This window comes from Neodothiora populina (assembly GCF_041146345.1).
Source record: "Neodothiora populina strain CPC 39397 chromosome Unknown canker_contig_5, whole genome shotgun sequence".
Taxonomy (NCBI): Eukaryota; Fungi; Ascomycota; class Dothideomycetes; order Dothideales; family Dothioraceae; genus Neodothiora; species Neodothiora populina.
In genome coordinates, this window is record NW_027191405.1 from 970749 (window position 1) to 996940 (window position 26192).

Here is a 26192-nt window from a genome sequence, read left to right on the forward strand (position 1 = left end):
TGCTTCGATGTCTGTTTCATTTGTGGGTGTGGGTTTTTCGCTCGGTAGGGGCATGGCATGGCCGGCTCTTTCGTCTTCTTCTTCTTCTTCTTTGTTTCTTCGCGAGTCGTGATGAGGCGTGTCATCCGTAGCAGCAGATACCGCCAGCGGCAGCGGCGGTGCCGAAGAAGCCTGCCGCTGGTTCTGCTGGTTCTGCTGGCTCTGCTGGCTCTGCTTCCCACGACTCCCCATAATCCTCAACTCAGCCTCAAGACGATCCTTGCCACTCAGCGCCGTCTCGCGCGCGATCCACGCATCCCTCTCCTCCTCCCAGCCCTCCGGATGTTTATAGAGCTTGATATTCGTCACGGGCACGACGTCTTGATCGCCTCGTTGCGCTTTTATAGCGGACAGGCGTTGCAGGAAGTGGGCTTGGTGAACGCGCGTGGCGCTCGCGGTGGACGGCAGGTTGATGGTGAAGCCCGCGTTGTGCGTTTGGTGGACTATGTCGCCTTCGGCTGTCGAGAAGGTCGTGGGGCTTTGGGTGTTGTCGCCGAGGGAGTGTTGTTCAGTGCCTGGCTGGGACTTGGATGTGCTTGTTTTGGCTGTTGTCGTCGACGTGCTTGTGCGCGGTTTGATTGTTGCTGGGGTGGCTATGAGACGCGCGCATCCTGTGCCTAAGATGGAGAAGGAGGGGGTGCTGCGAAGGGGAGGGTGGTCGGGGTCGTCGTGTCTGTCTGCGGCTGGAGGGGTCAGGTAGAGCGACGTGGCTACGTCCGTGGCCCACTGACACGAATACAACGTGTTGTTGTAGGAAAGAAGCGGATCGCAGGTGTCGAGGTCGATCAGTTGCAGGCGATCCGCAGACAGCAGCGTAGGGGGAGGTGTGGCAGTTGTTGTTGCTGTTATGGCAGTCTCATCTTCCACTGAAGCTGCAGACTGCTGCACCAGCGCCGGCGCACGAGGGTTGCCCGGAGCATTTGCGAGACTCTTGTTCGATCCTCGCGATGTCTTGTTCGCTCTTGATCGCTTCTCGTATGTCGCAAATGTCGGCGGCACGTGGGTTGTCAGGTCCAACGTGATGTAGAAGTCCTCGGTCTCGTTCTCGTCGTGTTCGTACTCCCATTCCTGGTCGTCGTCGACGATTCCAGCGGCTAGCACAGACATGGTATGGTCTACAAGGGTTTGTACGTGTGATGTTTCCTTTTTCTTTTTCGACCAGAAAGCAGAATCGCATTACTCTGCGGCTGTTCGCCAACTTACATGTTATTTGGAGGTAAAGATAACGATTTACAGATCAATGCAGAGAAAGAGAGACATTTTTTTCGTTACTGTGAGCATCACATCAATTCTTCTTGACGTGAATTGATGTTTCACGATTATCTATCGCTTCATGCTGTACTGGTGGAAACAAAACCATGGGATTCTTCAATGATCTTGGATAGCCCGGTTACACAAGTCAAGTGATGTGACTGACGTGCTGTACTTGTACGCCTCGGACCGGAGGTTTCACATACACTCACGCACTGTACAAGTACAATACAAGTACGATGCCGATTGCATCTAGAAGGATTCCAATATAGGGCTGTCTGCCGCCCACCACTGTGCATCTACCACGTCTATACCACCAAGAAATGTCCTACGACCCACAGTACAAGTCTCTGCCGTGGCGCCCTCGCTAGCACCCTTCCGACCATAGCAGGCCTTAGCGCATAAAACTCAGAGGCAACACAGCAAGAAAAGGCCTGATATCCGGACAAGCACAAGCACATCCGTAATCCGGGGACGGAAGATCTAGAGTTCCTGCACTGATCAATCGCACAAGAGATCGTCTCACGCCCGCTCTTCCCGGCCCGCAAGAGGCGCTGTCCCTTCTCTTCCGCCGCTTCTGATTCACTTCTGAACCCTTCCCGGGTCTGCCGTCCACCTTTCCTACCCGGGTATGGCTACCACACCATTCCACCTCTCCATCTGTTCCCTCTGACGTAGCCTTGTCGACTATGTTGCTGCTGTCATGTTCCACTTCCCATGAGCTTTGTCAGACGGCAGTTTGGGGGGCCCGTCCGCCTACTGTCTGTAGCACTGGATCCGTGTCGTAGTGTCGCTGCTTCACACCGCGCTTTACCTCTATCGCTCGCTCGTCGCCTCATCAGTGCATGTCGTGATCTGAGCTGTCTGTCTTTTGCTTCCTGTCTTCCAGAAACAGAGCTTCCCCTCCCCATCTCGCATTCGCAGAACAGAGCTGGTCCTTTGTTTACGCCTCAAATCGTAATATCCTCCACCATCTGGAGGCTTAGACTTGACTTGTCCCACCTGTTCCTTGGTCTCCGCCTCGCTGGACGAGAAGTCTATCAAGCAGTAAGCCCGAGTTTCCTATACCCAGACGACTCGATTCCTTCACACCTCTCTACACACCTCCCGTGCATTGACTGCAAGATAGTCCGATCCGGGCTCCATGTTACCTTGTCATCAATGCCTATCGTTCCATGTACCTCTTGATTTTTTCTTTTATCCGCTTGTCTCCGACTTTCGTCCCTTGGTAATCCATCTATCCCCGCCATAAGCCCGAGCGTTCGCATGTCATCCTCTTCCTTATACACAATGCCGCACACATCCGACCATTAATCAGTCATCATTGCGGTACCTTTTTATGACAGATCTGGGAAAAATCTTTCGGTTTACATGCCGCATTGACATGTGACCTTCGTATTACCCCCTCCTCTGCTGACTTCTGCCCTACGTGCCAATAGTGGCCCTAGCAGTTCATCATGGTGCTCTTCCGCAGGCACCGTTCCTTTATCAACCCTCGTGGTCCTCGGCCACATCCCACAATGCATTATCTAAACTCCCCATCGCCTCCTTGCCCGCTACCACGTTCGTCACAAGGGCCATCTTCACCGGACTGCCTGCCGTTGCACATACCTCCACTGCCTTGCACCCATCCACCGACCATCAGGCCGCCTTAATATCTAACTCTTCTGCCACGACACCCACCGAGGCTGTCTCAGTTCAAACCCACATGGGGCGAGGTCGAGCACGCAAATGCTCTCTCGGTCTGATATCTGCTGTGCTCAGCTATCTGACCATCTACACATTATACACTAGCTTCGGCAACGAAACGAGGCTACGAAAGGCCCACGAAGAATTGCAATGGGTCAACACTTCGTCGTCATGGATAGATAGACAATCTTGCCGCTGGATCGGCATCTGTGGTGCCTTTCACCTGAGGAGTTCCGGCTGGCGCTGGAAGACGCAGTTGATCAGGGACCAACAAGAGTCGTCAGCCGAACAGTCCAACATATTGCGAACCCCGCCGGACATCTCGTCCTTTTGGACGAGCGGGGATGAGAAGCCCGAGTCGTGGTCTGCAGATGAGCGCGCATTGCGCGACATTCCGTCGTATGTCTACGATTACACGCCATATGTGCACCTATTTTCCGGCGAGGAGTTTTGGCCTGGCGATATTGCCGAACATCTCGTACACACTACACCCTACCTCAACTATACCCCGATCGAAGATCTCAAGGAGAAGAGAAATCTCGAGAACCTAGACGAACTAAATCAATACGGCAACGGCCGCCAAACATATTTACAGAGCGACGATAACGTTGAAGAAAGACCTCAATGGCTCGGAGGTAGGGAGAACATCCCTACCATGACGGGCAAAACCTATAATTACAGCGGCCCTCTCACCAGTCCTCCTGACTATGAGTTGCCGAACGTATACGATTCTGACTGGTGGGACGTTGGTGAGGGTGACATTATCGAGCACGGAGGGCTGCGCCCGAATCCAACCCACGCTCCGGGCGTCGTGCCGAGGAGTGTCAAAGAGGAATTGAAGAAGATTGTGCATCCGACGTACAAGATCAAGTCAAACCACACCGGCGGACACAGCTCTGCTCCGGCTGTACTAGTAGTTGTACCAAAGGCTAACGGCGTGGTCGATGCTTTTTGGTTTTATTTCTACAGTTACAACCTGGGAAACGTGGTTCTCAACACAAGGTTCGGAAACCACATTGGCGACTGGGAGCATTCAGTCGTGCGATTCCAGCACGGCAAACCCAAGGCTCTCTTCTTGTCAGAGCATAACTTTGGCGAGGCTTACGCCTACAAGGCAGTAGAGAAGATCGGCAAACGCCCCGTCATCTACAGCGCAGTCGGCACTCACGCCATGTATGCCACAGCCGGAGTGCACCCCTATGTGCTGCCCTGGGGTTTACTTCACGATGAAACGGATAAGGGTCCGTTATGGGATCCAATCCAAAACCATCACGCCTACGTGTACAACCACACGAGCAACGAGGTCAAGTCCTCAACACGGACACCAAAGGCACCGATCAGCTGGTTCAATTTTGGAGGCCACTGGGGTGACAAAACCTACCCCCTCAGCGACCCGCGACAGTACCGCTTCGCTGGCCAATACCACTATGTCAGTGGACCATACGGACCCAAGTTCAAGAACCTGGGTCGGCAGAAGATATGCCAGGGCAACGGAAAGTGCACCATTAAGCACTGGATTGGCAATGAGAAAGTCAAGAGAACGACGGAGCTGGATCATAATGAAGATCTGGCGGAGATGCATCTGGACGACGCATAGCATAGATACCCCTTTTACCATAGTTAGTCTGAGCAAATGACTGAATGAATTATTTTTGATGAATATATATTTACACTTCTTTGACCAGCATGGTTATCTTTTATTTGGACAGAGCGAAAGACTGGATGAATTGTCTCGATGATTACTTACCTAAGGTACCTACCTGACAACTCTACCAGCATTTGACACATTATGACATGTAGTCGCTCTCGCCAAGGAACACCATCAGATTGCTTGTTTCTTCCTTATCCGATGATGAAAAGATCCGAAGATCAACGGCCAAGGCATGCGGCTTCTGCGGGCCACGGCGCCTCTTACAATGTGCAAGTACAGGGCAGTACAAGTTGTTGTACCTCTAGTAGAAAAAAAAAGAGGGTCAGAGCGAGGTAAAAAGCGCAAGGTACGTACTACTGTACCTCTCATCTCAACCATGCACAGATGCTTCATGGAAGGAAAAGAAAGTTTTCCACGATCATCGGTGTTACTACGTGGTATTATTATCCGGGACTGAGATAATCGATCGGGAGGCGTCGCCTCGGAGGACGATGGGTGGTGGTGAGGGTATCACTGTAAGATATGGCGCCATCTCTCACCATGACTGTATCTGGTCCCGGTTCCCCGTTGTTTTGCCATGAGGCCGCCTACCTAAGGATTGGTACAGTACTGAATTGGACGTTATCTGGAAAGCAGCACAGCGATTGTTGAGATGAGCGCTGACGGCTCCAGGATTTAGTGATAACAAGCTGCCAGCAAGAGAGGGCAGGTCACTTGAACTGATAAGATGAGGCTGAATCGAGATTAGCGTCTGTGTTTCAGGTTGGGGGGGGGGGTAAAAAAAGGGCGTGGGACGAGCAATGAATGACGATACCGCGAACGTTTGGAACCATGTTGCGCGTGTGAGTCGATTGTACAGTACAGTACATCACGGTGTCGCATAACCTCCTATAGATACCGTAGCGTACGGGTAATCTGTAGTATTGCACAGTACTTCTTGGGAGGTGTTTGTCTCAACGCTAGACCTTTAGGATGATGGATAGTCCATTCCTGCGCGCTTCTTGCTTTTTGTAAAACGGACTCGTGCTTGTTTCCGTTCCCCCATGTACTGACTGTAGCACCATATCTGTACATCCCTACCTAAGGTACATACCTACAGTATCTACCTTATCCTTCGACTTGCCCCTTGACTCAGCACATCTTCCTGAATATCGCGCCACTCTCTCACCTGTGCCGGTCTTTCGTATCTATCATTCTCTAGTAATTGCGAGTATATGCCCACTCTGCTTGTGGCACATCGCAAGACTACTCGGCCATCATACCTTAGCCACTCGGGTGGTGACGGGCGTTGAGCTGAGCACGCTATCCCAAGGCAACTCGATAAACCCGACATCCTGAACTCACCTTCCAACATCCTCTTCGCCGTGTTCGAGGACCATTCCTGATATTATCGTTTCATAAGCCTTTGGAGTAAAGTGTCCTGGCAAAGGGGGAGTCGTCAGTAGGAATCTCGGGAGTGATGGCTTTCCGACAGCAGCAGCAACGGCCCCAAGCACTGCGCCTTCCTTCGCTGTCGCAACCTGTAGCTGTTGCTTCTCCCGCATCTGTCGCCGACTCGGTCAAGCAAGCAGCAACACACAAGAGACGTCAGGAAGCAGAATCGCAAGAATGGATCCTCTTCTCGCCCGTCGTCGACGACCAGCAATCCGTGGCCTCACAGACGTCTGAAACACCCCGCACTGCCAATCTATCTCGATTCTCCGATATCGATTCTCTTCGTACTGGAATACGTTCCGATCAGATTGTCGTGGATGAAGACCTGACATGCCAGGGCACCGAGGTCGACGACGACGACGACGACGACGACGACGACGACGACGCGGAAGATCTAGATAGCCTCGACGATGGTCTACATGCTTTCCAACCTCCGTTGTCCCAACAATTGGGTCAAAGTGGCAACACCGTACTACCCATGCACGATGGTATGGGCACATTCCCAGCTAGCTATGCCTGCGCTCCCGAGGAAGGCATGCAGGAGCATCTCTGGCAGTTCGAACGTTTCAACCCTCACAGACGGAGAACCACGCGGAGGCGCAGTAGCGTGCAGCGACGCCTGGATTCCTTGAATGACGAGGATGATGCTAGTGCTCTCGACAAGCATGAAGAACGAAGACTGCGGATCGAACAGTGGAGGTTGGAGCAGAGTCGCGCTGTCCTTGAGGAGATCGAACGTGAAACACGGAGGCGGACCCGGAGGATGAGTTATGCTAGTGCACAAAGCGTTGCCGTCGCACCTTCAACAGTCGCCTCACAGCCCATTTCTACAACGACGGCGTCTGTTGCGACAGAGGACGCCTCTGAGAACGAGGATCCCGAGACCGAGACTTTCTGGCAGCGTATCACTCGTAAAGTCATCAGAGACCTGATGGGCTTGGACGAAACCACCCTTTCTGTCATCTTCGGCGAAGATTTGCTTCCAGAGACGTTGTCGGATACCCCGACTCAGTCTTCACCGCTGAACCCTGCCTCGACGTCACTACCTACCACCACTCCTTTCTCCGAGTATTCTTGGGAACAGAGACTCCTTGATCGCATTGCTCGCGAACTAGGTATCCTTGCCGATCGTCTTGCCACACATGACGGAGCTTTTAGCACGTATCAACACCGTGCCCCATCAACGCACTCGAGGCAAGCTCCGCAAGATACAGCTTCACTTACCCAAGACGGCTCACTTGCCAGACCGTTGTCACGAGACGACAAGGTCTCCGCGAACGAAGCCCTCTTCCCTCCCACCTTCCCTCAGACCAACACTACTGTTGACACGTCCCTCTGGGGCATCGAGGAAGAGCCAGGCCCTACGCAGAGCGCCAAACTGGCTTCCACAAAAGCCACCGACGACTACTGGGAACGCGATCTCGACGTCGGCGTCATCTTCCGCTACCTTCGCAACCGCTTCTCTTCGTCTCTGTCCTCGTCGCCACCACAGGCAGAGCAAGCAACACAAGCCAAAGACGCAGGCCCCCTGCCTCCAGCATGGTCATCCCAGTCCGCAGGCGCATCAGCACTAGGCACGAGTCCCGAGTCCCTCCGTCGAGCAGACATGATCCGTCAGAACCACCCATTGGTCTCCCACGCAGCATCTGTCTCAGCAAGTCGACGACGCGAGAGCATGCTGTTACGTCGCCAACACGCCTTTATGATGCACAGACGTTCGTCGCAAGCGTGCGGCTCCAGCTGCGCCAGTCAGAGCACCAAACGTACTCGTTCCGGCGGCTCGAGACGCTACTGGGATTTCTCCGGCGGCGCTGGAAGTGCGGCAGGCAGGGCAGCTGGTGGTGCCGGTGGTGCCGGCGGCAGCGCGGTCAGTGTCACGAGTGGAGGGTACGAGGGCATGATGGGGAGCTGGGGCGAGGTGTGAGTCTCGTGCCAGCGAGAGAGAGATCCTAACATGACGCGATTGATGGGTTTAATGGAACATCACACGACGATTTTCGATGCGACTCTTTCTGGAGGGAAGGATATTAGATGGCGAGAAACGGGGACGAGAGTTTGTTCTTTTTCTTCTATACATACATTTGTTATACCACGCACATGCGAGCGCCGGCGTTCCTGCTTTGGGATCTGTTTTCTCCCCGTCGAATATACCGCATATCAGCATTTGTCGAATATACCAACCACACTCTTCTGCTTTTCTGTCCTCTTTCTTCTTCTTCTTCTTGTAGATTCATCTTTGATACGGTGTATACGCCGGGCATTGCATATCAGATATTGTATTTCATATGAGATGTTGCGATATTGGTTCGCTTTATGTGGTGGATAGGTGGCTAGGAGAAAAAGGGGCGCGACCCTGTCCATTCACCATCCCAAATCCAATCATTCACACAGTACATGCTGCCATCCGGCCGCCTATCCGGCTTTTAGTCTGCTGATCACTCTAGCGACATGAGTCTGTGTTTGAGCCAGTGGGCTTGCTGTGTACACACTTGTAGGACCCTCTTCCGTTGTAGGACTCGAGAGAGAAGAAGGAGATATGGGGTTGGATTCACGTGTGTACGAGTATAGTCGATTCTGTGTTTCCACCTCTCCGCACTCTTCGTCTTCCGCGATCACCAGTCTTTACTGTCCATCAAGCTCTCACGAAGAAGGTTTCATCTCATTCCGGAGTCGTGGGCATCTATATGTTCTTTCTGTATGTAGGTGAATAATGAACTACGTGAGTATTGAACCTTTCTTTGCCCCGTCTCTCTCTGCGTTTGCGTTGTTCATTGCTTTGCCGTTCGAACAGGAGTAGACGAAAAGGAGAAGAAGAAAAAGCACGGAAATGCAAATGATAAGACACACAACAACGCCTGACGCCCTCTCCCCCGCGCCCACTCCGATGGTTGAGACTCGTGTTCGTTCTCCCCCATTTTGTGTCCCCTTCCCTAGATCCCGCAATTGACCCCGACCCCGACCCCGACCCCTGCTTTCTTGATCTCCCTAGAAAAGAAAAAAGGTGCGTCTCAAGCATCATTCTTACCCATGACCTTGGCAGCCTGCACGGCATTCATCTTCTGCGTCCAGCCAGGCGCCGGCTGGAACTTGCGCACCGTCCTGATCTCGTCGAGCGAGTATCCCGGCACTCTGATGTTATAGTTGCGCTCGAGGATGATCTGGACGTCGCGGATGTCGAGCGTCGAGTTGGGTCTGATCTTGGCGAGGCGGCACGCGGATGCTATGACGTTGTCTACGAAGTCGTCGGCTAGGGTGAGGACGGCCTTTTTTATTTTTTTTGGGTCATCGTTAGCTTTGGCTTGGGGGGTTTTTTTTGGACTTTGTAAAGGGGAAAATTTTATTACCTCTTCGACTTCAGGAGTCAGGCCGTCGTTCTCGCCGCCGCCTGTCACTTGGCGCACTAGTTCGTCTAGCTTCTTCTTGCTCAAGACGCGGTCGCCTTCGCCTTCGAGGATGAAGCCGGGCTGCTTGGCTATGGCTGGTTGGCCCATCATGCCGGGTGCGCCGTTGCTTGGCCCACCGAATGTAGGGCGAGCGGGAGCCATGGTGACTGGGGTCGGAGGAGGAACACTGAGCGTTCGCGGGATGGGGAACTTTTGATTCACGTTCATGGAGTTCTGAGCGGCTGCCATTTGAGGGTAGGGTGTGTTGTCTGCTGGGTTCGGCGTTACTTGTGGCATGGTCGTCTGCTGAGAATAACTGCGGTTGGCTTGGCTGATAGCGGCCTGTTGACTTAGTGCTTGCGGGACCGACGCGCTGCCCGTTTGGCCTGGCTGTTGGGTTGATGGGGATTGGAATGTGTTTTGTTGATGAGGTGCGGGTTGTGGGCGGGGTGGCATATTGTTGGGTTGTTGTTGTTGTTGTTGCTGTTGTTGCACAAACTGCTGGTTCTGATGAGGTGCCTGGTTGGGTTGCGCGTTCTGGTTCGAAGGCTGGAATTGACCTGCTACTGCTGGACTCATTGCGTTTCTGACTTGATTTTGTGCGTTGTCAGTGGCTGGTGATTGGTTGTACATTTGACCAGCTGCAGGCATCTGAGGCTGTCTCATCTGTTGTTGCTGCTGCTGCTGGGGCTGCTGTTGCTGTGGTTGCTGCTGTTGCGGCTGCGGATGTTGTTGCGCTGGCTGCTGCTGTGGTTGTTGAACTTGTTGTTGTTGGACAGGTTGCTGCTGTTGCTGTTGCTGCGGTGCCATCTGTTGTTGTTGTTGTTGCTGTTGCTGCTGCTGCTGTTGGGCTTGCTGCAAAGCATGTTGCACCTGTGCAGGCTGTTGGTTCATCATCTGCTGACCCGGACCAGCATTCTGAACGGGTGAAGCAGCAGTCATGGAAGGTTGTTGTTGTTGTTGTTGTTGTTGCTGCTGGGGCTGTTGCTGTTGTTGACCATGGGCAGCAGCGGCGGCGTTTTGGTCTTTCTGGGCTTGCCAAAAAGCGCGATTCTTTTCATTTTCCACACGGAGCACCTCTATTCTCTGCTTGCCTGTAGTGACAGCCTGCTTCGCATTCTCTCTAGCCTGTATGATATCATTGCCGGGCTGTTGACCACTGCCCTCGATCTGCTTTATGCGTTGGTCCAATGCAGTGTATCGGTTCATTCCTGTCTCCTGCGTCATGACGGCCTGACCGAGAGCACGCTGAACGCGCACCTTGTACGCTTCCCAGTCCGGCGAGTTTGGAGGAACGTTGGCAGGAGGGAAAACCTGGAAACGGGCGAGGAAGGCCTTTGCTGTCTGAGAGAGTTGCTGTTGCTGGGGTTGGGCTTGTTGCTGAGGATGCTGTTGCTGCTGCTGTTGACCTTGCTGCTGTTGTGGCTGTGCCTGCTGCTGCTGAGGTTGCTGCGACTGGCCTTGCTGGGCTTGACCTTGGTTCTGACCCTGCTGCATCTGCATCTGGAACTGTTGTCCCTGCTGTCCCTGCTGTCCCTGCTGTCCCTGCTGGTTCTGAGGTTGAGCTTGCTGGCTCGGTGGGCGCTGCTGCTGCTGCTGGCTCTGAGCACCAGCTTGCGACACCGGGCGTTGGCCACTGTTACTGGACTTCCAGGTGGAGATTCTCAGCATGATGTCTTTGGACACAGCCTTGATCTTATTGAAAGCAATCTGGTGCTGTTCTGACTCTGCTGGCTGAGTCTCCAGGACATTCCATAGTTTAGTGAGACCGTCGCTGTATTTCTTCTTGGTCACCTCGTCGAGCATGGGCAGCTTGGTCAGATGCTCTGGCCTTATCATGTCCATACCCGCCATATTGACGCGTTTGTGAGCGGTAGACTTCTGCCTGATTCCGAGTATTGATGTGCCGAGTGAGTAGAGATAGTGAGTCGCGGTGGGTCAAGTCCTGTTGCAGTCGAGCCCGTGTCGCAAGTCCGATTCACAATTCCAGATCTGGTGAGCGCTGCAATGTCAATCTGTGATTTTGTATCTCGCCAAATCGGGGATGAATGCTGTCGCAAGTTGATCCGGAAGCATAAAACCAAGATGCAGAACCTGGAGAGTATTATGTTGTGGGATGTGGGATGATTGGGTGTATAGTGGTATATACTCAAGAAAGTGGAAGAAGGTGACTTTGGTGGATTGATGTCGTGTGGGGAAGTCATACGCCGCTAATGCAACACAAGTGTCATACAGTACTATACTGAGGTATACAATAGAGTCCACCGTGGTCTCATGTCAAAGCCGGCGTTGCGAGTGAAAACAATTCACATCACATGCACATGGCAATTTCTGATGGTCAATTAAGCATACTAGGCCTGTTCATTCATTCGTGGGTTGGAACCTCTCCAACTCATACATAGTGCTTGAGCCCATCGTCCTGTTTCTGAAGCCCCGATGCATACTATACAATCATACACGGGCACAGTCGGGTCCGGCCACCTGTATGATTTCGCCTTTCATACGCATGATAACTCAAGGTATGGCTCGCCTCGTCTACTTCTATAATGTGAGTTTGAGATCTCTCTTGAAAGTCTCGGGCATGACCAGGACCGCATCTCTGGCCGGGTTTCTTGGCGCCTGTGCTGGGAAGTCCACGAGTGCCTTCCTGAGTGCCACCAAACCAGCCTGTCCGTAGAACCCCACGAATCTGGGGATGTAACCATCAATCAGCGCTTTGAGCACATAGAAGTGTGTCGGTTGCGCTTCTGTTGGTGGAGTGTTGACGATATAACTCAGCGACTTCCAGTAATTCGACGGCGGATACGGGTTGTCGTTCTTGGACTTGCTGAAGTCTCGCAAGGCTAGTGCTCCATAGCCTGCACCGAGTCCAGTCATGCGTTCAATGTGTCGCTGCTCCCCTACCCAGCTGCCGTCTTCCTTCCACCACCCAATCCGAGTGCGCCCCTGTGCCGTCTTCTCGCTGCCATAGATGCCCCATAGGATTGGACAGACCGCATGGTACTTGGCCAGGAGGATGTCGATCAAGGAGACCGTCCTGTCTTTGGCTTTAAATAGAGGTTGCGAGAATATGCTGACTGCCATGATTCCGATAGGCTCGGCAATCTTCGGTGACACTGAGGCTTCATTGATCAATTGCGATATCACGCTCTTCGACAGAATATTCAGAAGGTAGATAAATGCTCCGGACATTGGTATCGGCGATCCGTCCGTTGCGGTGGAGATGATGTATGACGAGACGTCAACACTGGGCTCGGAGAATTGCTGCGCTTGTTGCAGAGTCTGCGTCATGTCGAGCAACTACAGGGAAATCCATTAGCTTGTGTGTCTTATACTCGAAGCATCCACTTATAATTACCGGCTTCCTGTTTCCTCCCTTTTCTGTCGTCAATTGTCCAACAGTCTGTACGACCTTTCGCCGCCAATCTCCGAGCTGCTTCTTCAGTGCCGGTGATTTTTTACTTTCAGACACCACATACTTGCGCATCTCCTTCAGACGCTTGTGGAGACCCAGATAACGCCGATGCGTAGCTTCACGCTCAGCAGCCGAATTTGTCAACGAAGGGGCGCCGCTTTGCACGATTTGATTGACAGGTGCGCTCGGTGTTGGTTGTGCTTGCGCTGGGGCCGGAGATGGATGCGCATGAGTGGCTGGAGGCCCTTGGCCAGGCTGAGTGGTCGGAGCGGCAGCGGCGACAATAGCTGTACCTGTGCTTGGAGCCGCAGCAGCAGGTTGTGCTTGCGCATTCTCCGTTGCTTTGGTTGCTGCCGCAGCCGCACTGCTGGCTTGCTCTTTTGACTTGCGCTCACGTTCCTCGTCCTCTTGCTTCTTCTTCTGCCCAGCCTCCTCTTCTTCCCTCCGCTTCTGCTCAGCGAGCCGCGTGCGCGTGGTCTCGATGTCTTTCTCTTCTGCCAAGCGCTTCTTCTGGTCTTCTGCTTGTCGCTCTAGCTCTTCCTTCAATCGCTTCCTCTCGGCAGCCTCTCTCTCGACCTTCTCTCGCCTCGCCGCATCGAGCACTCTCAATTCTTCCTCCTCTCGACGCTTTCTTTCGCGCTCGATCTCAAGTTCGACCCTCTCTCGCGCGCGTTCGGCGCTTTCCCTGACACGTTCATGCTCAGCGGCAGCAATGGCAAGGGCTTCCTTGTGCAGTCTCTCTTGTTCGGCGAGCTGGTCGTCTAGACCTTTGTGGAAGCCACGATCCTCATCAATATATAGGCGATTGAACTCTTCCCACACAGAAGAAGCGACGGAATCTGTCTTTGGCCGATAAGGCGAGTGTTGACCACTCCGACGATTCCTCATATCATCACGTAGACCTCGTGCTGATGGATTGGACGTCTCTGACCGTTTCCATGGTGAACTCATCAGGCCCTGAGAGTCCGCAATGCCTTCACAAAGTACTAGGAGATGTGTAATTCACAATTTATGTTGGCCGGAAAAAGAAAACGCGTGTTTCAAGACAAAGCGTCGGATCACACAAAGAGAAGAAGAGCTGAAACTGGAAATGAAAGAGTGTAAGAAGAGCGAGCAAGCATCTCGGTCGCGAAAGTGTATCGGGCGAATGATACAGCAATAATAGAGATGTCTGTTGTTGACGTTGTGCACATGAAGAAGTAAAGAGTTCATGTTTCCTTGGATTGCTTCCATGATTCGTCTCGAGTCATGTCAAAGCTCCCTTTGGCTCTCAGCCCTATCCGTCACATTCGCTTCAGCCTGCCGCATGCACATGTGGCTAAGGTACCTAGGTAGCTCTGCCTTCCTGTACACAGCGTTTGCAGAGTGCAGCACGATGGATGCACGCACGCTCGCGGCACATCCATCCACTGCTGCTGCACCGTTGCTTGTTCGGGTATGGATAAAATATTAGTCGTGTCCCATTCGCCGTATTACTGGACCCTGGCAAGCACGCAGTCAAGAAAAGGTACCTTGTTCTTGGTGTTTGATATCAGTAATGCTGCTCAAGATATCTGTGGTCCGTAATATTCTCTTTGAAGGATAAATGGCTAGGCCAGGACTCGACAAAGGAGATCTTGGTATCAGCTAACCTTAGCTTCTTTAGTTCTTTGGCTCGATCCCCGGACGGTTGAGTAGGGCGTCACGCTGCAGACACGGTCGAAAAAAGGCAAATACGCAACGTTGTAACTCGCACTTGGTACATTAGCTGGAGGATAGATGATATTTATCTCGTCATTACTGCTATAACCTCAAGAGTGGCGGGAAATCGAGAACGCTGTTCAGTTATAGACCATCTGGTACGACATCGGTCAGCTACAAAACCAGATGAGGATTGGCAAAAAGTGAGCCGAATAGCGCACGGCTAGGACAAGCTGGAGAGATATTGTCACATGGAAATTGCGTCCTATACGCTTGGCTTGCAACTAGAAAGCATGCGTCCATCGATGATGACGTCCCGTATTACCAAAGGACTCCCGTCGGTCGGCTCTATCAATCTCTCGAGTTGTATATGCGAACTACACCTGAAACATGATGGACAGTGACGGATTTGTCGTGTAGATAATTATAGCCGCAACCGGGCTTTGTCGACAAAGTTTCCCTGTCTGCATGCGGAGAAGCTCTCCAGAGAGGCCACAGTTCCACCTTTCGCTTGAACCTACTAGTGCGGCGGGCGATGTCATACGGCAGCCCAGAAAGATCCACACCTCCTTCTCGCCATTCAAATCATCGCCATCTCTGCTCATCCCGCGCTCTCACACCCACACCCACCTTACCTTCCTTTCCGCTCCATCTACACAGTCCCTCCTCCCTCTTTCCACCCCCCTTTGCCCCCTCCTCCCCACTCACTGCCTTCCTGGTAGACTGCTTTTGAGACTGTGTTGTCTCGTCCGATACAGGCTGCCATCCACAGGCAGCTGCGACTCCCGCTCCTTCCCTATAACCTGCTCGGCTGTACAGCCACCTCCCCCAGTCTGGCCAGGTCTCAATCCTTACAGCAATTCGACTGCATCAAATTGCGCAACATTGCAATCACTCTGAGAAAGAACCTCTCCAACACAAGCAGTTAACACTATTCGGCCTTTTCTTGGGAAGCTCATTTACATCGACAAATTCGACACTCGGTATGCTCGACATCTGCAGCTCTATACCACTAAGCTTGCAATGTCCACTTCTGACTAGCAACAGCGTTATCACGTATCAGCACTACCCGCAACGTCGATAGATTGTACTGTATGTCTTATCTCTCCTGATGCAAATTCTAATAGCCGATGGACTGATCAATCGTTAGCCCCCGCACAGCACACTGACCAAGGTGTCGTGAACGACATACTTCCTCGTCACCTGTCTACTGTATCATATTCACATCAAGAGAATGGATCAACAAGGACAGAACGGACCTGCAGGTCCAGGCGGCCGTCGTCTTCACATCGCTCACAGGCGCAGCCCCTCTGAGCTTACTCCCCTGATGAGTACGTCACTTGTCATTCCTAGGGCTTACGCATTCACTGTATACGTACCCTGTATGACTACAGATCTTCTGCTAACATTCTTCACTCCGCAGTGGAGCAACTCGCTCTTGCACAGCAGATCGAACTGCTTCAGCAGCAACAACAGCAGATTGCTGCTACTCACCAACAATATGTTAACATGGGCATGATTCAGCCTCAGCAACAACTACCTAACCAAAACTATCAACAGATGCAGAGCCAGATGCAAGGCGCAGCCGGCAATGCTTTCCAATTCCCGCAGCAGCATCTGCAGATGCCCATGGCTGCTGGCCTCCAACAAGCAGGTGGTCATCGCCGTAACCAGTCAGCATTGCCTACGATGAGCATGGGCCCCCCACCAGCACCATCTTCGGGTACATCTGGATCTGCTTTCGGTGAATTCAGCTTCCCCGCTGGCGGCAGCAACAAGACTGAAAATGTCAACCCTCGTGGCAGAGGAGGTGGCTCGACCGGCGGCGGCCATACCCGCAGACACTCCCTTGCACTCCCCGAGGCCAAGAAGGCCGCTGAACTAGCTGAGCAGAAACGCAAGCAGTCAGGTTTTCAATTCCCTATTCCTGGTGCCTCCGGTGCCGCTCCTTCGTCGCCTCAAACTCGATCGGACAGCCCCGGGACCCAGAGTAATGATATGCCGCCCCCTGCCAGCACTCTTTCAGCTCGGGGTAGCGGACGAGCCGCCGGCCACGGTCGTAGCCAGAGTATGGCTGTCGGCAACAACAGGGGTGCAGGCCGTGGCGGCCCTGCAGGTTTCCAGTTCCCACCTCCGATGGCCACCAACGATGCGGGCGCAAGCGACCCTCAACGCCGTGGTAGTCAAGGGCATGGCAGGAGCGCTTCTCGCAATTTCGAGGGCAACTGGCGTCAACAGCAGCCAACCATCCAGGAGCAGCATGCAACCAACATGGGCAACTTCCAGATGAACCAACATGCCGGAGCACAGCCCTTCCAGCCTGGCCACCGTTCTCGCCAGTCCATGAGCAACAACTCCGTAAGCTCCATCAGCGGCTTCCAGTTTCCTCAACAGCCTCAACTCGTCCAACTTCCCCAAGGTCAAGTCTTGATGCAGGGCAACATGTTTGGTGCTCAAGGGCTCAATGCTCTGCAGCTGGCTCAGATCCAGGCATACCAGGCTGCTGGTCTCCAGCCACCAATGCCCGCTGGCCAACAGCCTCAGATGAGCATGCAGCAGCAACAGCAGCAACGCAAGACTCTCTTCACTCCTTATCTGCCGCAGGCAACCCTGCCCGCTCTCCTCGGCGATGGACAGCTTGTCGCCGGTGTTCTCCGTGTCAACAAGAAGAACAGAAGTGATGCGTACGTCACTACCACCGATCTGGACGCCGACATCTTCATTTGTGGTAGCAAGGACCGCAATCGTGCCCTCGAGGGTGACCTGGTCGCCGTCGAGCTCCTGGATGTTGACGAGGTCTGGGGCCAGAAGCGTGAAAAGGAGGAAAAGAAGAAGCGCAAGGACATGACCGACAGCCGTGGTGGATCCATCACCGCTGTCAATGATGCCACTACTCAGCCCGAGTCTTCTGCGGCTGAAGGCGGTATCCGCAGACGCGGCAGTCTCAAGCAGCGCCCTACGCAGAAGAAGAACGACGATGTCGAAGTCGAAGGCCAGAGTCTGCTTCTCATGGAGGAGGACGAGATCAACGACGACCAGAAGCCGTTGTACGCAGGCCACGTTGTTGCTGTCATCGAACGTGTAGCAGGACAGATGTTCTCGGGTACTCTCGGACTCCTTCGTCCTAGCAGCCAAGCCACCAAGGAGCGACAGGAGGCTGAGCGTCATGGCCGTGACGGAGGTCATGGCCGCAACCAACAGGACAGACACCAAGACCGCCCGAAGATCGTCTGGTTCAAGCCTACTGACAAGCGTGTGCCTCTAATTGCCATCCCAACTGAGCAAGCTCCAAAGGACTTTGTCGACAGGCATCAGGACTATGCAAACAAGATCTTCGTTGCATGCATCAAGAGATGGCCCATCACCTCCCTTCACCCTTTCGGTACTCTCGTCGAACAGCTTGGTGATGCTGGTGATCTGAGAGTGGAGACTGACGCCCTTTTGCGTGACAACAACTTCGGCCCAGATGATTTCTCGGATGCTGTCATCAAAAACATTGGATATGAAGATTGGTCTGTCGCCAAGGATGGCGAGGCCGCATTGGAATCCCGCCGCGACTTCCGTGATGAACACACATTTACCATCGACCCCAATGGAAGCAAGGAATTGGATGATGCAATCCACTTCAAGACTCTCAGCGATGGTCACGTGGAGATTGGTGTTCACGTTGCTGACATCACCCACTTTGTCAAACCAGCCTCGCTTGTGGATCGCGAGGCGAAGAAGCGTGGCACCGGAGTGTACTTGATGAATAGAACCGTCAACATGCTCCCGCCCAGAATTTCTTCGGAGATTTGCTGTCTCAGCCCAGGCGAGGAGAGATACACTGTGAGTGTGGTCTTCAAGGTCAACCCCGACACCGGTCGTGTGCTCGAGGAGGACACGTGGGTTGGCAAAGCCATCATAAAGAGCTCCGGCAAGCTGTCTTACGACGAGGTCGATGCCATCATCACTGGAAAGGGTGATGCGGGACTTGGTGACGAACGTGCCAACAAGATCAAGATGCTACATTCGATCACCCAGAAGCTTCGCCAGGCAAGATTCGGAGATCGATCAGCCGACATTCCTCCTCTGCGTCTTCTGTACCAGCTTGACGACGAGAATGTGCCGGTTGAGCAGAACATCTTTGACTCTTCTCCAGCACATGAGCTCATCGAGGAAATCAGCCACAAGACCAACGCTTTCGTTGCACAGAAGATTTTGGCAGGTCTTCCGGAGAAGGCACTTCTCCGAAGACAGGCGCCACCCAACCCACGTCGCCTCCAGACCTTCGCTGATCGCATGTCCAACATCGGTTTCGACATTGATCCTACCAGCAGTGGATCTCTGCAGGCCAGCCTCTTTAAGGTCGAGGATCCGGAGCTACGCAAGGGTATGGAGACGCTGGTCGTCAAGGCAATGCAGCGTGCGAAGTACTGCATTCCTGCCAAGGTTGCCGAGGATGCCCTTCCTCACTACGCACTCAATCTGCCCGTGTACACTCACTTCACCAACCCTTCCAGACGCTATGCAGATATCATTGTGCATCGCCAGCTTGAGCACGTCCTTAGCAATGGCGCCGTGGAATTTGCCGAGGACATTGAGACACTGGCCAAGACTGCCGAGACATGCAACACGAAGAAGGATTCCGCCCAAGCTGCTCAGGAGCAGAGTGTGCATATCGAGTCGTGCCGAATCATGGATAAGAAGAGCCAGGAAGCCGGTGGCGATCTGATTACCGAAGGTATCATTCTCTGTGTGTACGAGTCCGCCTTTGACGTCCTCATTCCGGAATACGGTTTCGAGAAGCGTGTGCACTGCGATCAGTTGCCGTTAAAGAAGGCCGAGTTCGACAAGAACAAGCGTCTTCTTGAACTCTACTGGGAGAAGGGTGTGCCGTCCTCAACCTTCGTGCCCGAGGACGAGAAACCCAAGGCAGGTCGTGTGGCTGCTGCCTCTGCGTCAGCCGCTGCTGCGCGTGCCAAGGAGACGGAGGAAGCTCAACGCAAGAAGATGGAGACTGGCACCATCTCTACCGACGATGTTGATGCGCTGTTCGATGATGATGACGATGAAGACGGCGGTGTGTCAGAAATCACTGACCAGACGGCCGGAGTGTCTCTCAACGCAGACCGCAACACTCAGAGCATGCCACCTTCCCCGACACGCAATGGCAACGTCAAGCAAGGTCCTCAAAGGACCAAGTCTGACTCGAAGCTGCTCCATGGATCCACAGCAGAGACGAAGCTCAGCAGCAGGGACAAGTACCTAGACATGTTCAAGCTGCGGGAAGTGAACGGTGATTACATCCAGGATGTCACCGAGATGACCAGGGTACCTGTGATCCTTAAGACGGACATGACGAAGAGTCCCCCGTAAGTCCAAGTAAACCTTGTGTATTTTCAGATCAGAACTAACATTATCCAGGTGCTTGACAATCAGAACCCTCAACCCATATGCTCTATAAGCGTATGACCATGGGATGTTGACGTATGACGTTGATGCATTCGTCGTTGCGATATGTCGCAGCATGCACTGATGGTGTAGCAGAATTCGAAGGGTACTGGAAACTGGACTCACTTGAATTCTTGCATTCCAGCTGTCAGCTTTCGACTGTTGGCGTTGGCGGCCACTAGTTGGCTAAGAATGAATTGAAGCGTGTTGCCAGCAGTGGGCATTTCAGTCTGCATGGCGTACGACTCGATGGCAACACGACTCGCAGAATTGTAAAGAAAGAATGGGGGTTCTGAAGACACAAAAAAAGCAAAGCAAAGCAAAGCACGCCAAAGAAGAAAAAGAGGTGGAGATTGAGGGGACGGGCTGTAGATGCAAAATGATTATTGTTGATGGTCAGGGGTTAACAAGAATTTCATTTTATTATTATGGAGATAGTCGTCATTAGTCTTGTAACATTTTCCTTGCTAGTTGTCCTTTTTCGATGTTTTTGATGCTTGTTCTACAGCGTTCAGCTAGTGTATTGAAGAAAAAATGACAGACGGAATTAATCATCAAAGCCAGACTTCGCCCATGGTGACATCCACCGAAGTTGAGGAAGCTCTCTCTCAGCAACAATCTGCCACTGCGAGATAGGTTTGCTCGTGTCGACCAAGACCAGGCTTCCGCCTGTGGCGACCACTCCTTGATCGTCTGTTGACAGATGGCGAGAGGCATTGTGCACGTCTTGTTGTATGGCTTCGATCTGCTCTCGAACCTCAGGAGTCGGAAGACTGGCACTTTGAAGCAAAGGAAAAAGAGAACGCCGTCAATAAGTCTTTTCCTGTTTCGGGTCATGTGGATAGTACAGTACATACTACATCAAGCTCATGTGAGGCAGATATTGCTCCGTAGCCCAGCCACGGGCGGCAGTAGGAGCAGCAGTAAACAGGTCTACAGCCTGTGCGCGACAGGAAGCCGCCAAAGAAAGCAGAGAGGCGCTCTTCTCGCACTTGATGGTCAGTTTCTTGGTGAACGCGTCGCCGGCTTCCAGTCGTTCTAGAGCGACGGCGATTGATTCCTCGTCTTCATCGGTGCTTGCCATGTCGAGATGGAGGTTACCGAGCCATGCTTGGAAGTCTGGCTCGTCGTTGACCGTCGCTGATTGGGGAGCTTTGGATAAGGGGAGTCGGTTTAGAGGTATATCTGATGTTATGGTGACGTGGGGGATGAATGTGTGGGTTTCTGTGTGTGGGAAGTGAGAAGTGGGGATGGTGGTTGTTATAAGGGATTGGATGATTTTGCTAAAGTGCGAGTCTGGAGGGGGGATAATCCAGAGAGAGGCGCCTGGCATTTTCTTCTTTTCTTTCCTGGGTGTTCTGTGTGTTGAGCAAAAGTAGTGTACGGTAATTATGTAGAAGTCTTGATAGTGGTGGTGCTGGAGCTGCATTTATGTAGGTAGTCTGGTAGTGTACAAGTACCTGCACTGTAGGTAAGCATGCGACGGGATTGGTAAGTTTCGCCGGCAAAGCTTCCTAGATAGATAGTTCTATGCACAATGCACTCTTCTGTACAACTGCTGTGCTAATGTAATGTCAAGGAGATCTGGCTTGGCACATGGCGGGTTCTCGGATTCTTCACGCCGCGGGCTTCGACAATGATACTTGTAATTAGAGTAGATGTGAGGTACTTTACTCGTACAGTAAGGTGATCAGAGCAAAGTGCAGTGCAGCGCAAGGGCACAGTAAAAGATACCTTAACGTGAAGTCTGGGTGGTCATTGTTGCACGTCGGAAACGCTCCCTTGCTTCGAATCATCCAGCGGAACAATACACGGCATTCCACATCCATCAGATCAGTGCCTGCTTTGCACAAGATCATGGTCGCGCAGAGTGGGATGAACTTTGTACACCTTTTTTAACTCCTCATCATCATCGACAACCTCTCGGATCTTTCCATATCCCGAGTATTCTCTGTTGATTCGCGGTCCCTGAATCTGACCCTGACCTTCCAATAGCACTCACCCACGACGACCGACTGCGACGCGTGAGGACCCTGTTGACTTGCCTGCTCTCGCCTCTGCACCACCGTGCTTTCGTGCTTGTCGCGTCTGGGGAAATTTCCTGTCCACAGTACAGTACACGCACAGCAAATCATTGGGCACAGTCGCAGCGCAGCGAGAGAGCCAGGGCCAGAGCAGAGTGACAAGGCTCACCCAGTGAAGCTTCCGCGCAATTCGCGCCACGCCAGACAGACGCCGACCATGTCCTCGTTCGCCATGTCGCGCACAAATGTGCCGCAGGCTTTCGTCTCCAGCTATGCTCCACGCATCCGCACCTATGCCAATTCATTACTCACTCCAGCCACCCAGCCGCCAAACGTCATCGCGCCATTGAGGACTAAGCGCGGCACCACGGCCATCAACTACTCGGAAGACCTGGACACGGACAGCATCGACGACAGCGATGCCCCGCGCAGGCCGACTGGGCTGCGTAGTTTGCGCCAGAACGACTCGCAGGTCGGACAGGTGGTGCAGCACAAGGAGATCGGAAAGGAAGTGGACTCACCCGTCGACGTCCAAGGCATATGGAGGGAATGGATGGGAAAGCCCAAAAAGGCGCTCACGGAGAAACAAGTCCACCTCCAGGCCACACTGCCTCTCAACCTCGTCCCCATCCGCATCGATCTGAACATCAGCACCTTCCAGCCTGAGCCTCCGCTGCCGAAACCAAACAATGCGCGCGAGCTGGGAATCGACGAGGCCTCGCCCGCCTACAAAGCGCCCGAGCCGACGCCAGAGTACCGTCTCAAAGACTACTTTCTTTGGAATCTACACGAGGCGCTGATGACTCCTGATCAATTCGCAAAGGTCTTCGTCGACGAGCTTGACTTCCCCGTAGACCGACGACCCGCCCTGGTGATCCAGATCACACAGCAGATCCGGCAACAGCTCGAGGACCACGCCGCAGTCGCCCTCCATCCTCTCTTCAATCCATCGGCTGCGCCCACTGTTGCAGACACGAGAGCCCCGTCTCAGCGACCTGGTCTGTCACGCGATCAGTCAAACACCCCTATGCAGACTCCCTCGGTCAACCACACTCTGACAGACGGCTTCAATACACCACGGAACCTTGCTACCCCGATACAACCACCGGCTCTATTGTCTGCTGTCACAGCTTCGGCGCAATCCGCCGTTCCCTTGCCGTACAACCCGGACGACGCTCAGAGGTGCATCGTCTCTCTGTCGGTGAATCTTCAGAACAGCTTGTACACAGACAAGTTCGAGTGGTCCCTCGCCCATCCGCCTGGCTTTGCTGAGATGTTCGCGAAACAAACCTGTGCCGACATCGGCCTGTCCGGTGAATGGGTTCCTGCACTGGCGCACGCCATCTACGAAGCGGTGTTGAAGCTGAAGAAAGAGGTAATCGAAAACAACGGTTCGTTACTCGGCATAATCGGCAGTGGCATCAACGCATGGGGCGAGATCGACAACGAGGCCGCTGAAGTACACGGGGATGGCTCACTTGCACTTGGCGAAGGCGCCGGCTGGAGGTTCGACAACGAAGACTTGGGAGCTGAATGGCAACCGCGTGTCGAGACGCTGAGCAAGGAAGAAATTGAGAAGCGCGAGGGCGATCGTGAACGCCAGATCAGAAGGTTACGGCGAGAGACGGCCGCGCGAGCCAACAACTCCTACCAAGCCACGCCGGGTGGCTTGGGAGATTACTTCGGCAATGGTCTAGGCACACATGGAGGCGAAGAGGAGAGAATGGGACGAGGAGAGCGGAGCAAGAAAAAGCGACGGTTCAGGTCCCTCAGTCCCGTCACTCGTGAAAGTCCAGATCTCAATGCTGCCTTCGGTGGCGAACAGGGCAAGCTCAGCGAACAGGAACGACAAATATGGCACTGTAGCCATTGTCGAGTCTGGGGTACTGCTGTGTGGGCAGTCAGAGACGGGCCCTATGGAGCCAGGGTGAGTTTGACCCAATCCTTCCAATTTACCCGATCCCAGCAGAATGCGAAAAGACTAACATGCTATTTCCCAGACGTTATGCAACAATTGCGGACTCCTCTATGAGCGCGACAAGCGACTCCCACCCTGGTCGAAAGATCTCTACGCCAACGAACGCCCAGCAGGCACCGCACGGTGAGTACTTCTCGAAGCCAGCAAAGCACATGTCCTCCCAGACAAAGCGATACCCGCTGATACTGACAGAGTACAGCCCTGAGCCGCCTCCACAACAACAACAGCAGCAGCAACAACAACAGATACAACACCGAACCTCCGTGCCACCACCGCAGCAAACTCCTCACACGCCCTCAGGATTCGTCCCGAACCCAGCGCGGGCCCTCTCCCAACAACGCTCTTTCCAAGACCTCTCAAATCTACCGGACGTCTACGCGGCTACTTTACGCGGGGGCGGACCAGCCATGTTCGAGGAATATGCCATTGAAGGCGAGGACTTGGACTGGACCAAAGTCACAGACCCACGCGAGCGCAAACGTCTACAAAATATCATTAATGGGCGCAAGTACCGCGAGCGTAGATTGGCCGCCGAAGCCGCTGCCGTCGGTCAGACTGGTGCTCAGGTCGGAGTAGTGGGCAGTCCTGTTCCCGGGTTTTAGCACAAGAGACTTGGCTTGTGCAGATGCATACCTCACACTGCTGCTAGATTACTTCTTCTGCCTTTTCAAGTGGAGAAGTGGGGAGGGAGAGGGACGGGCGTGTAGTCACATAACGTACGATGCAAAGCGCAACATGACGAAGGCGAAGAAGAAAAGACACGAATGTCAAAGGGGTGACAGATGCGATAAAACGAGACAAGACGACACTCGATTTCGTTTCGCCTTACAAAAGGATCCTCGACATTGAATTCGACATCGGTATCGGCATTGATACTCCATGGTAGATGATGGAGAGCATAGAAAGTATCATTATCTCCGTGTGACTGATGACATTACATCTTCCTTCGAAAAACCCCAGCTACTTTAATTCAGATGAAGAACAGCGAGTCCCTCGAGAAGCATTCTATTTTCTGCTTCGTTGTCCTTTGCAAGATTGACTAGCAGACCAAAGAGAGATTCGACCCTCCCAAGCATTCATTTTCCAGTCATTCACTTCAAATCCACTCAATTCGCCAAAGCCCCTCACTCCGCATCCTCGATCCTCCTCGCAGTCGCAGTTGGACCCTCGGAATGCTGTGCAGTCAAGTTAGTATGCCTGCTTCTCGTTCAGAAACCCATCGACTGGCAACGACGTACCTCTTCGGCCTTTCTCTTGACTCCGGCCCCAATTGCAGGCGAAGGCAGAGGCCTTCCTGCTACACCCTGGGGTCTGAACCCGACGACATTCTTATCCCCCACAACGCTAATGCCGCAATTGATGACAAGATTGACGTTCAATACGGGTCTGAACCCCTTGACGTTCGTCTCGGCCTTTCCAGCGGTGACACCATCTCCAGCAGCACTGCTGTCAGCACTGTCGTTCTGGGTGGCATTGATAAGCATCTGCCTCTCGGCTTCAGCTTTGGCGTTGAGACTCTGAATCGCGGCAAGGAGTAGTGCAGAGAAGCGCGTGGCGTCTGCCAGAGCGGGACTGGCAATCAGGTTTCCCTGTCCCTGGACGTTGGTCTCGGCGTTGAGTGTCAAGGTGATAGGGGAGGGATCCTTTATGATTGACGCCTCATCATCATCATCATCTTCTTCATCTTCATCGTCAACATCAATCTCGTCTTCGCTGTCGCGCATCTCGTCGACTTCGGAGTATGCTGGTGGCGCCACTTCTGGTATGTCGGACTCTGCTTGTGTCTGGGATTGTAGATTGCGTGCGCGCTCGATCATGATCTTGCGGGTCGCGTGGAGGAGGGAGTCCATGGTTTTGGCCCTTGTGTTCTACACTGGACTCAAAGAAGGTGTCTGTGTTTGTGGCTGACTTGTGCAAAGAGCAAAGATGGAGGTATCTTCGGATATGCTTTTTGTTCTCAGGAGGACTGGCAGAGGGGCATACAGAGAGTGGATCGAAGGTGTTTTGTGCCTTCCTGAAGCTTTCAGAAGTAAGACAGGCAATCAAGAAAAGTAGGAAAGAACGTCAGAAGACAGTATAGGCAGGTAGCCTTTCTGATTCACACAAGCGAATGGGCAGTGGTTGAATGCGAATAAGTAGATGGTTCGAACACTAAGACAATAGAACAGGCTATGCTTTCACTTATTTGACTTGTAGTATGGTCTCGAATGCGACA

General features: G+C 53.2%; 8 protein-coding genes across 11 annotated transcripts; 4 read left to right on the forward strand and 4 right to left on the reverse strand.

The window, feature by feature from the left end:
* Positions 1 to 2998: 2998 nt before the first annotated feature.
* Positions 2999 to 4576, forward strand: AAFC00_005313 (uncharacterized protein; the record flags this gene model as incomplete). The annotated part of the gene is made up of 1 exon (XM_069345079.1): positions 2999 to 4576. One exon carries the CDS (start codon positions 2999 to 3001, stop codon positions 4574 to 4576), a length of 1578 nt encoding a protein of 525 aa, XP_069202907.1.
* Positions 4577 to 6089: 1513 nt separating this feature from the next.
* On the forward strand, positions 6090 to 7988 carry AAFC00_005314 (uncharacterized protein; the record flags this gene model as incomplete). Of its 2 annotated transcripts, XM_069345080.1 has the most annotated exons (2): positions 6090 to 6872; positions 6939 to 7988. In XM_069345080.1, 2 exons carry the CDS (start codon positions 6090 to 6092, stop codon positions 7986 to 7988), a joined length of 1833 nt encoding a protein of 610 aa, XP_069202908.1. The 2 variants fall into 2 exon arrangements, with proteins under 2 accessions (XP_069202908.1, XP_069202909.1); XM_069345081.1 differs by having other exon boundaries at positions 6090 to 7988.
* Positions 7989 to 9072: 1084 nt separating this feature from the next.
* Positions 9073 to 11301, reverse strand: AAFC00_005315 (uncharacterized protein; the record flags this gene model as incomplete). Its single annotated transcript, XM_069345082.1, has 2 exons — positions 9073 to 9327; positions 9409 to 11301. The coding sequence occupies 2 exons, from the start codon at positions 11299 to 11301 to the stop codon at positions 9073 to 9075; spliced, it is 2148 nt and encodes a 715-aa protein (XP_069202910.1).
* Positions 11302 to 11988: 687 nt separating this feature from the next.
* On the reverse strand, positions 11989 to 13813 carry AAFC00_005316 (uncharacterized protein; the record flags this gene model as incomplete). 2 transcript variants are annotated; one of them, XM_069345083.1, is made up of 3 exons in its annotated part: positions 11989 to 12747; positions 12806 to 13068; positions 13156 to 13813. In XM_069345083.1, 3 exons carry the CDS (start codon positions 13811 to 13813, stop codon positions 11989 to 11991), a joined length of 1680 nt encoding a protein of 559 aa, XP_069202911.1. The 2 variants fall into 2 exon arrangements, with proteins under 2 accessions (XP_069202911.1, XP_069202912.1); XM_069345084.1 differs by having other exon boundaries at positions 12806 to 13813.
* A 1963-nt stretch (positions 13814 to 15776) lies between these two features.
* AAFC00_005317 (uncharacterized protein) lies at positions 15777 to 19988 on the forward strand (the record flags this gene model as incomplete). The annotated part of the gene is made up of 3 exons (XM_069345085.1): positions 15777 to 15873; positions 15966 to 19896; positions 19949 to 19988. The coding sequence occupies 3 exons, from the start codon at positions 15777 to 15779 to the stop codon at positions 19986 to 19988; spliced, it is 4068 nt and encodes a 1355-aa protein (XP_069202913.1).
* A 534-nt stretch (positions 19989 to 20522) lies between these two features.
* On the reverse strand, positions 20523 to 21308 carry AAFC00_005318 (uncharacterized protein; the record flags this gene model as incomplete). Its single annotated transcript, XM_069345086.1, has 2 exons — positions 20523 to 20754; positions 20833 to 21308. The coding sequence occupies 2 exons, from the start codon at positions 21306 to 21308 to the stop codon at positions 20523 to 20525; spliced, it is 708 nt and encodes a 235-aa protein (XP_069202914.1).
* Positions 21309 to 22216: 908 nt separating this feature from the next.
* On the forward strand, positions 22217 to 24579 carry AAFC00_005319 (uncharacterized protein; the record flags this gene model as incomplete). The annotated part of the gene is made up of 3 exons (XM_069345087.1): positions 22217 to 23926; positions 24000 to 24100; positions 24177 to 24579. The coding sequence occupies 3 exons, from the start codon at positions 22217 to 22219 to the stop codon at positions 24577 to 24579; spliced, it is 2214 nt and encodes a 737-aa protein (XP_069202915.1).
* Positions 24580 to 25101: 522 nt separating this feature from the next.
* Positions 25102 to 25827, reverse strand: AAFC00_005320 (uncharacterized protein; the record flags this gene model as incomplete). Of its 2 annotated transcripts, XM_069345088.1 has the most annotated exons (3): positions 25102 to 25152; positions 25216 to 25620; positions 25675 to 25827. In XM_069345088.1, 3 exons carry the CDS (start codon positions 25825 to 25827, stop codon positions 25102 to 25104), a joined length of 609 nt encoding a protein of 202 aa, XP_069202916.1. The 2 variants fall into 2 exon arrangements, with proteins under 2 accessions (XP_069202916.1, XP_069202917.1); XM_069345089.1 differs by having other exon boundaries at positions 25216 to 25827.
* Positions 25828 to 26192: the final 365 nt, after the last annotated feature.